The sequence below is a fragment of the Saccopteryx bilineata genome, chromosome 2, assembly GCF_036850765.1.
Source record: "Saccopteryx bilineata isolate mSacBil1 chromosome 2, mSacBil1_pri_phased_curated, whole genome shotgun sequence".
NCBI lineage: Eukaryota > Metazoa > Chordata > Mammalia > Chiroptera > Emballonuridae > Saccopteryx > Saccopteryx bilineata.
The window spans coordinates 386935197-386948134 of NC_089491.1; the positions used below are offsets into that span (position 1 = coordinate 386935197).

Sequence of the window (12938 nt, forward strand, 5' to 3'; positions counted from 1 at the left end):
CATTGTTAAATCTGTCTGGTTAAAAGACGGGCTGGTTTTTATAGATTCAGTGTGAGAAAAAACTGCATTTGAGCATCTGTGGCTCTAGACTGGGCCTGCCCTGTGTGTCACCCTGAGGGTGTGCCTGTGGCCTGTCACTGGTTTTACTGGCGCTTGTAGAGACCCGGAGGGGCATTGTTTGGGGCAAGGTCAGTCAGAGTGGTCTGTGCTTGTGCGTGTGTGTGCATGTGAGTGTGTGTACACACCCTGTCCCCCTTCCTCAGAACCTCCACGTGCAGTGAGGCCTGACTACATAAAGCAAAGACCTTGTTAGCATATAGTACTTTATGGGATTTGAAGATATTCTGTCCATTCTGGTTATTTGAGGGCTTTTTGGAGTCAGGATATTATTTAGTCCATGGGTCATCTCTGTGAGTTCCTAAATTTGCTGGACCTACTTCCCAAGTGTTTCTTCCAACCATGACCAGCCCTTAATGTCACTCATCTGAGGTGGTACCAATTCTTGTGTTGTCACTTGAGTTTTCTCTAAAACATTCTTTTTTCCCCGTATCTTTTATTTAGCTTCTATGTTAGTCACTGACCCTAATTGTGTAAGCCGGTCATTTCTTATGGGCTGTGTAGGTAGGTGGGCATATGCTAATTTTAGGGGACAGTGTGAAAATACTATTTGTATTGCTGTTTAATGTTTTTTTTTCCTTTTTTTTATTAGGCAAGAAAAGGTCATATTTCCCACGTTGTTCATGGGTAACTGAACTTGTTTGCTGTGCTCTTGTTCATTTTTTTTCAATCACGGTGTGCGGTGGAAGACCTATTAACAAATTGGTTTACTAACTGCATGGGGCTGACTGCTTTAACCAACTTACAGCCCATGAGTGAGCTTTCAGGTTCCTGTCTGACTTGACCATGTGCCACTATTATTGGTCCAGTGGTGCCGAACAGAGCGAATGTAGTGCTCCGGGCAGTGGTGACTCGCAGGCCTGGTGGCGCTCGTGCCGTGTGGGCCACTGCTGTTGTGAGGGTGCTAGGGGCCTGGGGGTGGTGGCCCTGCGCCCACATTCGACAGTCTTCCCGGGTCTGGGCTTCTTCCTATTACCCGATGTGTTTTCCGAGCAGGTACTGATGACCTCGGAGCCTTGCTGTGTGGGGACGCCCCCTCTGCGCTCACTCTGGTCTCCCTAGTGCGTGGGGCTGGGGGTTGGGGGCTGGGGTGTGTGTACGGTCTACCTTGCTTCTCAGTTTTCGGGAAGGCGTATCACAGTTTGTAGAGCCTGGGCGAGGATTCTAGCTGGTTCCACTTCCCCGTCAGGCGGGAGAGCCGGGGGTCTGGCCTGTCTGCCTGCATCCCTGGGATAGCTCCAGGACACACATGCCGTCCACTGCCCTCTCGGGTGCTCTGGACCCTGCTGCTTTCAGGGACCTAGTGTCCCTCCTCGATCTCTGCTGGGCTCGGTTCATTCCTCTCCAGGCTAGCTTCTGAATGTACCTGGGTTCCTCCCCGTTTCACTTCTGTTGCCATTTTCCAGTTGGCCTTAGTTCCTTTTCTCAGCTGGGCTATTTTTCAGATTCTTTTAAGTGGGTTTTGATGATAAGACCATGACATTTTGTAGCTTCTGTAACCTTTCTTACGTAGATGAGTCCCCGCTCTGTGTCTCCATTCCTGCCTGCTCTCTGTCCATCTGTTCCTGTCCGTCTGCCGGGATGTTTCCCTTCTGCTCTTTGCTCCCTGGAGGCAGATGTGCTGAGCAGGCAGGTTCTGCTTCTCTCGGGACCTTTCCTGTTTCCCCGCGCAGTCCCTGAAGGTGCCTCACAGGCTGACAGTCCGACCCCTGAGGTCAGCCTTCTCCTCCCTTTGGGGTTTTACTTCCCACTTCTCAACTTAGGGAAGAAGTGCCAGGTGAGGCCTCAGCAGATTGTTATTCCTTCTGTTCCACCCAACCTGCAAATCAGAACTCCATCCCTTCACGCAGAGAAATGGCTTATCTTTGTATTCCGATTGCACTGCAGCTTTTCCCCATCCGAGCTGACCTGCGTTGGGGGCAGGTCACACAGACACGGAGTGGTTGCTCAGGTGCTCTCTGGCCAGGAGGATGCTGGGCAGGGCTCATGCCGGGACATCTGGCGGCAGGTTATGAGCCCTGCTTCCCCACTGATGGGTTCTCAGGAAAATGGCTGAACATTCTTCTGCTTTGGTTTTCTTAGCAGCACAACACTGGGGATGAACTTTATGTTCTTTAAAGATCCATCTAACTGGAAAATAGTGCTGCTTTTGTACCCACCCCTGTGGGCAGGTGCCAGCCTCTTGGCACCCAGCAGCGCCACCTTCCTGCTGAACTCCAGGGTATGGGGTACAGTGGGCCCCCTGTGTGGGTCACGTGTCCGAAGCTGAGGTCTGTGAGGCCTGCCATGTCCTCTGCGGGGTTTAGGGAAAGCAGGCCCCGGGGCTCTGGGCTGGTCAGATGACAGATGGGCTCGTGTCAGGGCTGCAGTGGCGTAGAGGGTGGGCTGCCCCCAGGGGAGGCGCAGGCCTCCTTGAGAGTGGGAAGAAGTGGTTGAAAGTCCTCAACTGTGGTGAGACTCAAAGGTCAGACTGCCCTTGGCCCCTGAAAGGGAAGAATCCTGGCCGTTCGTCGCTGAGGTGGGAAATGCACAGCAGGGAGGGGTCCGTGTCAGAGCCCCTCTGCTGCTCCTGCCTGTGGGTCGGGAGCTTGCTGTCACCCTCGACAGCTGGACTCAGTTTCCTCGGCGTTAACTGTCTGCAGGGTCATTCCATCTCTGCGTGGCTGCTTCTCTGAGATTCACCACCTCCTCAGTGTGCGGGAGGCTTCCCTGTGGGGAATGTGTGTGTGCGTGGGCATTTTTTTTTATAAGAGAACCTCTCTCCATGAGTCTATTTCAACTCCCCCGGCCCCTAAAGCGTGGAGGGGGGACAGTGATGGGCAAGGCGGGTCCTCGCAATTGTCTGCATCTCCCAAGCGGCTAAAGGGTCAGATTTTCCTAGGAAGTGTTTCAGGAGGGAAGGGCAGAGTGGCTTCCTGAGAGAGATTCCAGGCCTTGCACTCACTCCCGCACTGCTTCCCACGCTGCCTGCCGGGCCAGGTGGGCGGGGCGGGGCAGGGCAGGGCGGGGTGCTTCAGCTGCAGCGCCAGGTGGGTGGGGCGGGGACGGGGCCCTCCCCGTCTTGGGATGATGCTGGGGCGGGGTCCTTGTCAGCACCTGTGCTGGGCTGGAGTTCATGGGTCTGCAGGGAAACCTACCCACCTGGCTGCTTGCTTAATGATTGGAAAAAGTTACTTTTTCCCCTTCAGTAAGATAGTCATGTGTATTATAGGGGATTTAGAAAACAAAAAAGTATAAAGTAGTAAACAAAATTTGCCCCTAACCCAGAGGGAAGAAAAGTAACTATTTTAAAGTTTTCCTTCTACAGTCTATGTGATTTTATGTCCATATATACACGTGTGTGTATGTGTGAGTATCCCCACACATTCTAGGTTTAGCTACATGCCTGTCTATATAAGGGGCTGTAGTCCATAGTATCTAGAAGACTATATACTTTTTTTTTCATTGAACATATACAGTTTGGTAACCTTTTTCTACTTACTATTAATTGCATTCTGAATACTTTCCATGCTATTAAAGAACTCTGGAATGTTTTAATGGCTATAATACTATTTTATCATTTAATTGTACCATTATTTATGTAGCCAGCTTCCTGTCGGCAGACATTTGGACCTGTTCTGTGGGAATAGGGCTGTGGCTGCTGTGGCTGGTGTGGTGACTTTGCCGAGAAGGGAGCCCCTAGCCTGGTGACTCCAGGACCCCTGCAGACCGGCTCTGGAGGGGCGCTGTGGTGGCGGCCTCTCTCCAGCGGGCAGCAGGCTCTCTTGTGAGCCAGCCAGGGCGAGGGGGAGTTTTAGAGAGCAGATGACTTTCTTGCTGTGTGTGGAATGATTTTAAATGACAGTCTCTCTTTCTCCACCCCCCTCCCCCTGCAGGGCAGTGAACGGCTTTGACCCCGCGCCTCCTCCTGGGCTGGGCTCCTCACGCCCCTCTTCCGCACCTGGAATGCTGCCTCTCAGTGTGTGAGTGCCCAGCCTGCAGGTGGGGCGCCCTCCTGCCCCCGGCCCCCAGGACGCCCACGCCTCGCCCTGCCCGTTGGTGCCTGGGCCCAGCGGGCGCCACGGAGGGCAGGCTGCATGCGGTGGGGCCGCGGCCCGCCGGCCCCAGGACCCTGCGCGGCGTCAGTGCCGGCCCTCCCCTCCTCTCGCCGTAGTGCCCTTGGTCTCACATGATTGCACTTTGTGGGTCACGGAGTGATACAGACGTGTAGTGTTCGGTCACTGGACGCAGAAGTCCCCATTCATCACACCTGCCTCACGGCCCCACCCTGCTCTGCTGGTAGGACTTAGTTGTATTTAGGACAGTGCAAATCTTCTAGAAGTTCTCTCCCAAATCAGGTCAACGTGTGCCCTCCTGAGCCCCCCTGAGCCCCCCAGGCGTCTCTAGTGCTCATGATCATGTGTCCCAGCCTGTCCCACAGTCCGGGCCTGCAGCCGGCGGAATCAGGATGGCCACTGTCGGGGGTGTTTCCGCACTTCCGGCTTCACCTTAGCAGTCAGCGTGCTGCGGGCGTGCTGCCCGGACCGGGGCCTCGGGCGGTACAGGCCGGACCAGGCCTCTGCGTTCTCCCTCCGTGTGCCTCGGACTGGGGTGGAGACGTGCAGCCTCCTTGCCAGCTTTCTGGCCCTTCAGTTGAATGACAGTGTCACAGCTTCTTCCCTTTGTCTCCAGAGGGCGTCTGCAGCTGTCGGGGCGGATGGAGGGGCCGGGTCCACGCGCTGGCCTGCGCCTGCTCCCGGGGGCAGGCTGGCTGCCCGTGGTTGTCCCTGTGCACCCGTGAATACTCTCATGCTGCATCTACTGTTTACATTTGTTTTATTGTACATAGGTTTGTAAACATTAATGCCTGAGGTATTTGTATATAACTTGGGCTTTGTAGCTTTAATTTATTCAGAACTCATGCGGCATGTTAATGACTTCTGATGGTGCCCCTCTCTGGGCAGCTGTATAGGATCATCATGTGGTTAAAAAGATACTTCCCCTCAAAAAATCTTTTAATGTCGAAACAATAAATTTCACACACAAAAAATGTGCTGAGGTTGCTTTGTTGGGTCCCTGCTGTCCTGTGAGAGAAGAGTTCCAGAGCCAGGTTCTGATGTCATTCTGCCCTGACATGGGAGGTAGGACGCGTGGTGGACAGCGGCCGTAGGGGACAGCTCAGGCGGCCTCGAGATGTCTGACCCCCAAGCGGGCTGTCGGTCTCAGGCTGGGTCTCCCTGGCTTCTCTTGAGCCTGAGCTGCGGGGCAGGGTCTGGGGTGGGGTCTGGAGCGGGGTCTGGAGCAGCCTGGTAATGGCCAGGCCCTCCTGGGCCGCTGGGAGGAAGGGCCGGCACCGGCGGGGCGCGTGCTAGGCCACGGGGCGGCCGTGCTGATTTGGGCCGAGCCTGCAGCGGCGCTGCCTCTCCTGGCTGGGGTCGGGGTTCTGGGATAGAGGTCACTCGGGTCTGGGCTTCTCTCCTCCTTCCTCAGGTTGGTGTGGGCAGGGGAGAGAAGGGGCCAGGTGTTGGGTAGCGGGGCATCAGGTGACTGGGCTTAGGGCTGCACCAGTGGGGCTGTACGGCTGTTTCAGAGTCTGAACGTTGCTGATAGCAAAGGGCAGAAACAGTATAGTGTGCAGTTTCCAGACTAAGTGAATGGAAAGTCAGTGGGTCCAGTTCCCAAGTGAGTAAGGAACTTGAAGCAGGAGACAGTTAAGAATTTTCTTCTGTTAAAATGCGGGTGGGAGCACCTCCCAGTAGCTGTTCCGGAGTGTGGGAGCCTGGGAGCCGGCGTGCCGAGAGGCTGCAGCGCCGTGTGTGCCTGTGGTGCCGGCCGGGCTGCTGTCAGGGAACCTCGGGCTCCTCCCGGCTGGCAGTAGCGTCCGGCGTCTAGACCAGGTTGATCCAGGAACAGATCCCCGTTTGCGCAGGGACCCCAGATCCGGGACAGCACGGGCAGGGCTGCTCTAGGTAAAGCCCAGATGTGTGCCGGAGCCCCAAGCCCTTGTTCCCGGTTCCCCCGTGGTTTCCCAGCTCCTTCCTGGCTGACCGTCCCTGGGGTCGTCTCATCTGGACAGTCCTGTCAGTTGTTCAGGCAGCTGAGGGTGGGGGGGACTGGCTGCGGGCCGTGTCATTCACCAGACATCGCCACTGCTTTGGGTCCAGGAGGGCACGGCCAGGTCCATGGAAGGGCGGAAGCGTGCTGTGCCGCTGGGCTGTGTCTAGTCCCTGCAGGAGAAGACCCCCACATTTTTGTGGCGTTTTTTTTGTAGCTACAGCTGCCCTTGGCATAGGACGCCAGGAGGAAGCTGGTTGATTTGCTTGGCCTCATATTCAGCGGTTTGGATGATTTGGTTTGAGACACTTCTTTGTCTTTGCTCAGTTCGAGTGTTTGCTCTGGCATGAAAGCCACTGCAGGGTTTGTCCATCTGGCTCGAGATCGCCCCTGAGGGGGTCCTCTCGCCAGGGCTGCCCAAGCCCAGGTGTGCCTGGCTCTCACTGAAATGTCAGGAATGACCCCTCCCCTGAGCTGGGTCCACATGGTGGTCCCCCTCGGTGGCAGGGGCTGTCTTCTAGGTGCTGAGTCCTCCTGCCTTCAGGTATGTTTATCTCACCAGGGGACCAGGAGTCAGCGCTCCACTTCCTTTCAGCGCACAGGGGTAGAAACTCCCCAACCCACTCCAGTAAGACCCAGAAGCGGAAGTTGGGATGCTGACTCACAAGTGAGGCCTTAGAGGGATTAGACACAGGTAACCCGAGAGAGAGAGAGAGAGAGAGAGAGAGAGAGAGAGAGAGAGAGAGAGGGGGGGGGGGGGGAAGAGCAGGACGATCTGGTTTGTCCTCAGTGTCTGGGAGGGAAGGTGGGCCCAGGGCTGAAGCAACGGGTCTGAGCTCACAAAGCCAGTACACGGAAAAGCCAGGGTCAGCAGTGAGCTCAGTACCCTTTCCTGCCATGTGCTCTGCCTTTCCAAACTGGAGGCCTTGCGGGCCTGGACGCCGCGGTGTGCTGCAGGCTGCAGGTGAGCTGATTCTGAACTCTGGAACACGAGCTGTGGGGCGGGCAGAGCCTTGCAGCAGGGGGGCGTGGATCTTCCACCCCCTTCCGATCCTGCCTGCGTTTGGGAGCGTCGACTGCTTCTCTCAGCGGTGCCAGGAGCATCTCCTGAGAGCCAAGCTGTGGAAGCTGGTACCGCTGGGGAAGGGGAGGGGAGCCCCAGCTTAGAGAGCATCTTATTACAGCTGGTGTCCTGCGTGAGAACAGCCAGGCTGGCCGCTGTGGGAAGAAGGCCAGAGAGGGGGATGGGCCCAAGCAGTCAGGTCGGTCTTGTTTACCTGGAAGATACTAAGGTCAGCTTTTTCCTCATTCCAGGGTTTACGTCAAGGATTGCCTTTCTCTATATTTGCTCCAAGGGTTGAAACAAATTGAGAACAGTAGCTTGGCCTTTAAAATTTAGATGCTACTTGATTCTTTTCTAAAAATGGGAGCGGGGAGGAGGCATCTTTGTAAATAGCCTTCCTATAACTTAAAGCAGCGGTTCTCAACCTGTGGGTCGCGACCCCGGTGGGGGTCGAATGACCAAAACACAGGGGTCGCCTAAAGCCATCAGAAAATACATATTTATCATACAGTACATCTTTAAATAAAATATGTATTTCCCGATGGCTTTAGGCGACCCGTGTTTTGGTCATTCGACCCCCACCGGGGTCGTGACCCACAGGTTGAGAACCGCTGACTTAAAGCATCTTATCTGAAAACTGATCCCGTGATTACCAAACACACGACCTATGGGAATACAGTAGCTTTTTTTTAATGTTAAGGAAAAACAATCTCGAGTTTTTATTTAACAGACTTCCTTAATAAGTATTAAGTATTAATACTTTATTAATTAGTTAAAGTATTAATTTAACAGACTTCCTTTATAAGACAGCATGTGAAAAGGCAAATAGGAAAACTATGTTTTTATTGAAAGAGCTCTTTTAGACATTTGATATCACTTGTAATTCACATAGAAAAAGGAAAACGTGAGACTCTCCTGAAACTCGACATTGATTCTGACACTCAGGACGTTTGACCCATTGTTGTCCGTGCCTGTGTTTTCCCAAGCAGCGTTGTCCTCTGTGCCACGGGGAGCGTTGGTGACACAGCATTGCCGAGAAGCATATTCTGTTGATGGCTCCAGAATTTTCTTCCAAGCTGCTGATTCCCATTCTGCAAGCTCTGAGGCTGGGCTTTCCTGACCTCACCCTTGACAACCACATCACAGCCGCCACCTGCTGGCGGCAGTTGTGCTGCATGAGTTTACCCGGGTGGGAACGTGGGTGTCTCAGAACCTATGCAGTGCGCACCTGGAAGGAGGCAGTGCTCTGCTTGTCAGACCCCGGGTTTCGTGGTCGGAGTATGTAATGAACAGTGTCCGTTAGCACGACAGCTCCACGTCAGAGCCCATCTCATCCAAACTTCATCTCAACAAAAGCTAGGGCTTCCTGAGTTGTGTCGGGCTGCCTGCTCCCGGGGCACCACGCTCGCTGGCCAGCTTCTGGCCAGCGTGTCCTCCTTGTGCTTGAAAGGCCCAGCCGCGGCTCGTACACGACCTCTCCCTTGGACCGTGAAGCGGTGTTTGTTTTAGTGAAGCCGGCATTTCTGGAATCTGGAACTGGCACCGGTCCACGTAGACTGTGTTTCTCCTGATAGGCTGAGTGGTTGGGAAACAGTGACTCTAAAGCATCCTCACTTTCTGAGAAAGACCAGGCTCTGAATTCCGCAAACACCTGGATGAAGATACCGCATGCACCGTGAGGACACATGAAACATGGAAACGGCAACTTGCCCTTGATTCCTCCCCTGGCAGTGACACAGGAGAAGAACTCTGCCCATTTTTTCCATTCTCATCACAGCTGAGAAGCCTGGATCTATACACACCTCACACCGGCAGGCCCAGCCTAACCTAAGGATACTGGGGAAGAAAAGTGCATTCCCTTAGTTGCTTTTCTCCAGCACGTCCTAACCGGCCCACCCTGGCGAGGCTGTCCTTGGAGCTTTTACAACCAATCCCCCCTGCCGGGAACACAGCTGTGTTGGGCTGCTCGCTGGTTTCCCGGCTGCAAGCACTTTGCCTGGTTAGCGCCAAGTGCGCGTAGCCGCCTACGTAAGGCTAAGGGTGCTTGCACTCCGGGAGATGGTGATGGCTTGCCCGCACCGCGAGGGGTCATCTTGCTGTTTCTTTGCCTGAGAAGCAGCTTCCTCTGCCTGTGTGCTCGTCCTGCACCCTTGCGAGACTGTTCAATGGGAATGGCCCCATGCTTCCGGCTCTGCAGTTCCTCTGGTCTGCCTGAACCCCATGTGGACCTGCCTGGCCGAGGCCACCGGCATTACGCTCCCCAAAGCGTGTCCAGGGTGTATGCCGCCTGGTCATGCAGCCTGGAACCTCTTGGATCTCTCAGAACACGCTAAGCCAGGAAGTAGTTTCTCGGTCGGCTGAAGCCCTCCTAAAGGCTCCACCCTGCGGCCTTTGGTTGCCGCCTTTACTCTGAACAGTGGGGTTTCGAGCTCCAGTGGTCCTGCCCTTCCCAGTGCATCTGTGCGGAGGCCTCTGGCCGGGGTGAGACTCGCAGCCACGCCTGCGCAGAGGATTGGCCTGTCGCCCTATGCTCAGGGAGCGCAGCGCCCTCAGGGACAGTGGGTCTGGTCGTCAGCATGTCGTCTGTGGGACTCCCAGCTTCAGATCATAGAGAGGAAACTGAGAACAGAGGTGAGAAAACAGATTCCAAGTTCACATGATTATTCTTGTTTATTGAGGTCTCTTTATTCTCAACGGGTGCTTTTTCCTCCAAGTAAACAGAGCAGGCGTAAATATCTATAATGAATAAATTTATTGTCTTACAAAAATCATTGTCTAGAAATATGGAATACAAGAAAGATATTTGCAGTCAGGTGTCTGGTGGTCAACAGCCAGTACAATTCATAAAGGGGTAAAATCAAAGATTCCAAACCCACGTGACAAATTCTTCCTAACAGATGTTAAAGCTTTTAACCCAAAAGGTTTGTGTTTTCAAGCACATTGCAGAGGATCAGGGATTTATAATTAACACTGATTCATTGTCACTGAATGTTTGTTATACCACTTTGACTAGAGAGGTACATGATATGAAGCACAAACTTAATACATTAAATTGTTACAGAGGCAAATAATATATTTAACATTGTCTTAGTACTGTAGTGTCTAAGGCACTTTCTGTAATGTCAGTTTGCTGAACTATCAACCAAAACCAGAATGCTCAATGTTCACTGTAACACTGTCCGAGGGCAGGGAAAGGAGCATGGACAGGCTCACACCCACTGGCAGGGCAACACGCAGGCAGGGGCATCTGTTCCCAAGGTCCTGTCAACCTCATCGATGCTTGGAACGAGTCTCAGACACAAAACCAACATTCCCATTTTGGGCTCAAAGCAGCGGCTGGATCTGTAAGGTCAGCATGAGAGCCTGGCTGGCAGGGGGTCCTCCCACCAGCTCCTGCTGGGGGCCCGCGGACGTGAGGGTCAGCACGCTGGCCGGGCCAGGCTTAAGCAGGCCACCTGCAAGTCACCACGACGGCTGTCACTGGGGGCTTCAGCTGCCCCGTGGCCACTATCCTTCTTATGCACAGACCAGCCCTGGCCGAGGACAGTTAACATAAAAGATGTGGGGACACCCCCAACTCGAGGGAGATGGGCGTGGTAACCCCAAATGAACGCTGCTTCCCCCACCCCACCCCACCCTCCTAATCTTTCTTTCCACAGTCCCTTTCACAGTTTGCTCACTGAAATCGTGTTGATCAGTGTCTGGAGGAAATGAGAAACACAAGTGCAGTTTAGCTTCCACAAGGTTCTAGGAGACTGGCTGTGCGGAGGAGTCGTGGCCACGGGACACAGCTACGTTACCGTCCGTACGACCGCGCATGCAGAGCGACCGCCCAGTCACCACGGGTGGCCCCGGGCCCGGCGGCTGGCCACGGAGGTCTGGAGTTTGTCTGAAAGGGTTCTCTCCTTAACACGTATTATAAAATGGTCTCTTGATGGCTATATGGAAAATAGATACAATGAGGAGACGATCTGGTTAACATGTGCAGGTTCTGTGGAGCATATATATAAAAAGGGAGCGGTAACACCTAGTTCCGGAGCAGGACACAGAATGTGGAGGCCGGGAGCCTTAAGACACAGTTGACCTTTCAGTCAGGAGTCCCACAGCTCGCTAACACTGGACCGTCAGTGGCCAGGGCGGGCCGGCGCTCCTGCGTGACCCGCTGGGCCACCTCCACTGGCTCCAGGGGGCTCTACTCTGCCTGGGGCGGCTGCGTCTCGTTGACGTCACTGGTCTTACTCTCGGTGTCGTCGTCCGACAGCTCCAGGGAAGCCCCTTCGATGTGCAGCGGGCGCCGGCCAGAGCGGCTGGAGGAGAAGCTGATGGGGCCGCCTCGCCTGGAGGGGACGGAGAGCAGACACCCGTGGGTCAACACGAGAACGTGTGGCCTGTTGAGGCGTCTGTCACCTGGTGACTCACACCTCCGCCTCCTCTGCAGGACGCAGGGCATGGGGTGCGTGGGCACGGTCAGGCTGTCGCCTCTCGTACAACCATGCCTGCACGAATTCACCGTGGCCCACACGCTGCGGACACCAAGCAGGTCCTGAGCACGGGATGGCTCGATCACCTACATGGTCTGTGACAGAGGCAGTGCGGGCGTCCACGGCCGGAGGCCAAGCTCTACCTCTGGCCAAGGGCCAGTGCTTCTATGAAGGACGGAGAGGAATGACTGACTTAGGCTTTGGGGCCACATAAGAGTTCTGTTGCACATTCTTGCTAGTTTTGTTTTCATAGCTCTGTCAACTCCTAAGTGGTGCTCTGGGAGGGAGGAAGGAGTTTGGCTCCATGTTCTGCCTCTCCTGGTGCCCACCAGGCCCAGTGGTGATGAGGCCGGAGTGGCTGCCCAGCCCAGGGCCGGCAGGCTCTGGCGCCTGCTCTCTCGGGAGCCCAGGACCTCCCCTCATGTGGATGCTGGAATGCGGAGGGACACCTGACCTGGCCTCGAGCTGTGTCTTGTGTCTTCGTGTGGCCTGCTGGTGAATGGCAACTTAACAAAACAAGTGGGACTATGGAAGGGCAAAGCTTGAATGAGTAAATGGGAAGTGATTTAAGAGCAAAGACAAGGAACTGTAAAAGTCTAAGAACACCCCTTCAGGAAACCCAAGCCTCAGGTTTGGCTGCTGCTGCGAAGCCCGGGCCCAGCCTGCCCCGGGGCCCCAGGCCGCTCACCTCAGCCGGTTCTTCAGGGTGCTGACCTCCCGGCTCAGGCCCTCGTTGGCCTCGGTGGCGTCGTCCAGCTCCCGCTGCAATTTGCGCCGAGACGCGTTGGCACGTGTCGCTTCCTCTTCCGCCTCCTCCAGCTGCCGTTTCAGCTGCTTCATCCTGGCATTGGCCTTCTCCATCTGGGGCGGGCACACAGGGTGAGTCAAACTGAACTGGGCACCCCGATGAGTCACCACATCCTGGGTGTGAGCACAGCTTCCTGCCCCTGCGGCCACGTGTGTGCATGTGTGCATGTGTGCGCATGCCTATATCCACGTGTGTACACTTACAAGAGGGCCTGGGCTCAAAGCCCTGAGGTCGCCAGCTGAGTGTGGGGTAGGTCTATGGTTAGAGCGCAAAGGTCGCTGGCTCAGCCCAAGGTCACTGGCTCGACTTGAGCGCCCCCTTCCCTCTCCCTTCAAGGCATGCGGTGTGAGAAGCAATCAATAAAACTAAAGCGAAGCCACTACAGGTCGATGCCTCTTATCTCTCTCCTCCCCACCCCTTTCTCAGAAAAAAGGTG

At 54.9% G+C, this 12938-nt stretch overlaps 2 protein-coding genes across 8 annotated transcripts in view; one reads left to right on the forward strand and one right to left on the reverse strand.

Annotated features, from left to right (window-relative positions):
* The window catches only part of NDEL1 (nudE neurodevelopment protein 1 like 1), a 29741-nt gene extending 24653 nt beyond the window's left edge, over positions 1–5088 (forward strand). For 2 of the 3 annotated variants that reach the window (XM_066264231.1, XM_066264228.1), the window contains exon 9: positions 3993–5088. In XM_066264231.1, the coding sequence (XP_066120328.1) occupies positions 3993–4083 (91 nt within the window). In that variant the 3' untranslated portion in view covers positions 4084–5088. Of the gene's footprint in view, positions 1–709; positions 745–3992 lie in introns of all 3 variants that reach the window. The other variant, XM_066264229.1, reaches the window with a different exon arrangement.
* Positions 5089–9948: 4860 nt separating this feature from the next.
* Positions 9949–12938, reverse strand: part of MYH10 (myosin heavy chain 10) — a 119464-nt gene continuing 116474 nt past the window's right edge. For all 5 annotated transcript variants that reach the window (XM_066264236.1, XM_066264233.1, XM_066264232.1 and 2 more), the window contains 2 exons: positions 12383–12555; positions 9949–11550 (listed from right to left, as the gene is read on the reverse strand). In XM_066264236.1, coding sequence (XP_066120333.1) covers positions 11406–11550; positions 12383–12555 — 318 coding nt within the window. In that variant the 3' untranslated portion in view covers positions 9949–11405. The remainder of the gene's footprint in view (positions 11551–12382; positions 12556–12938) is intronic.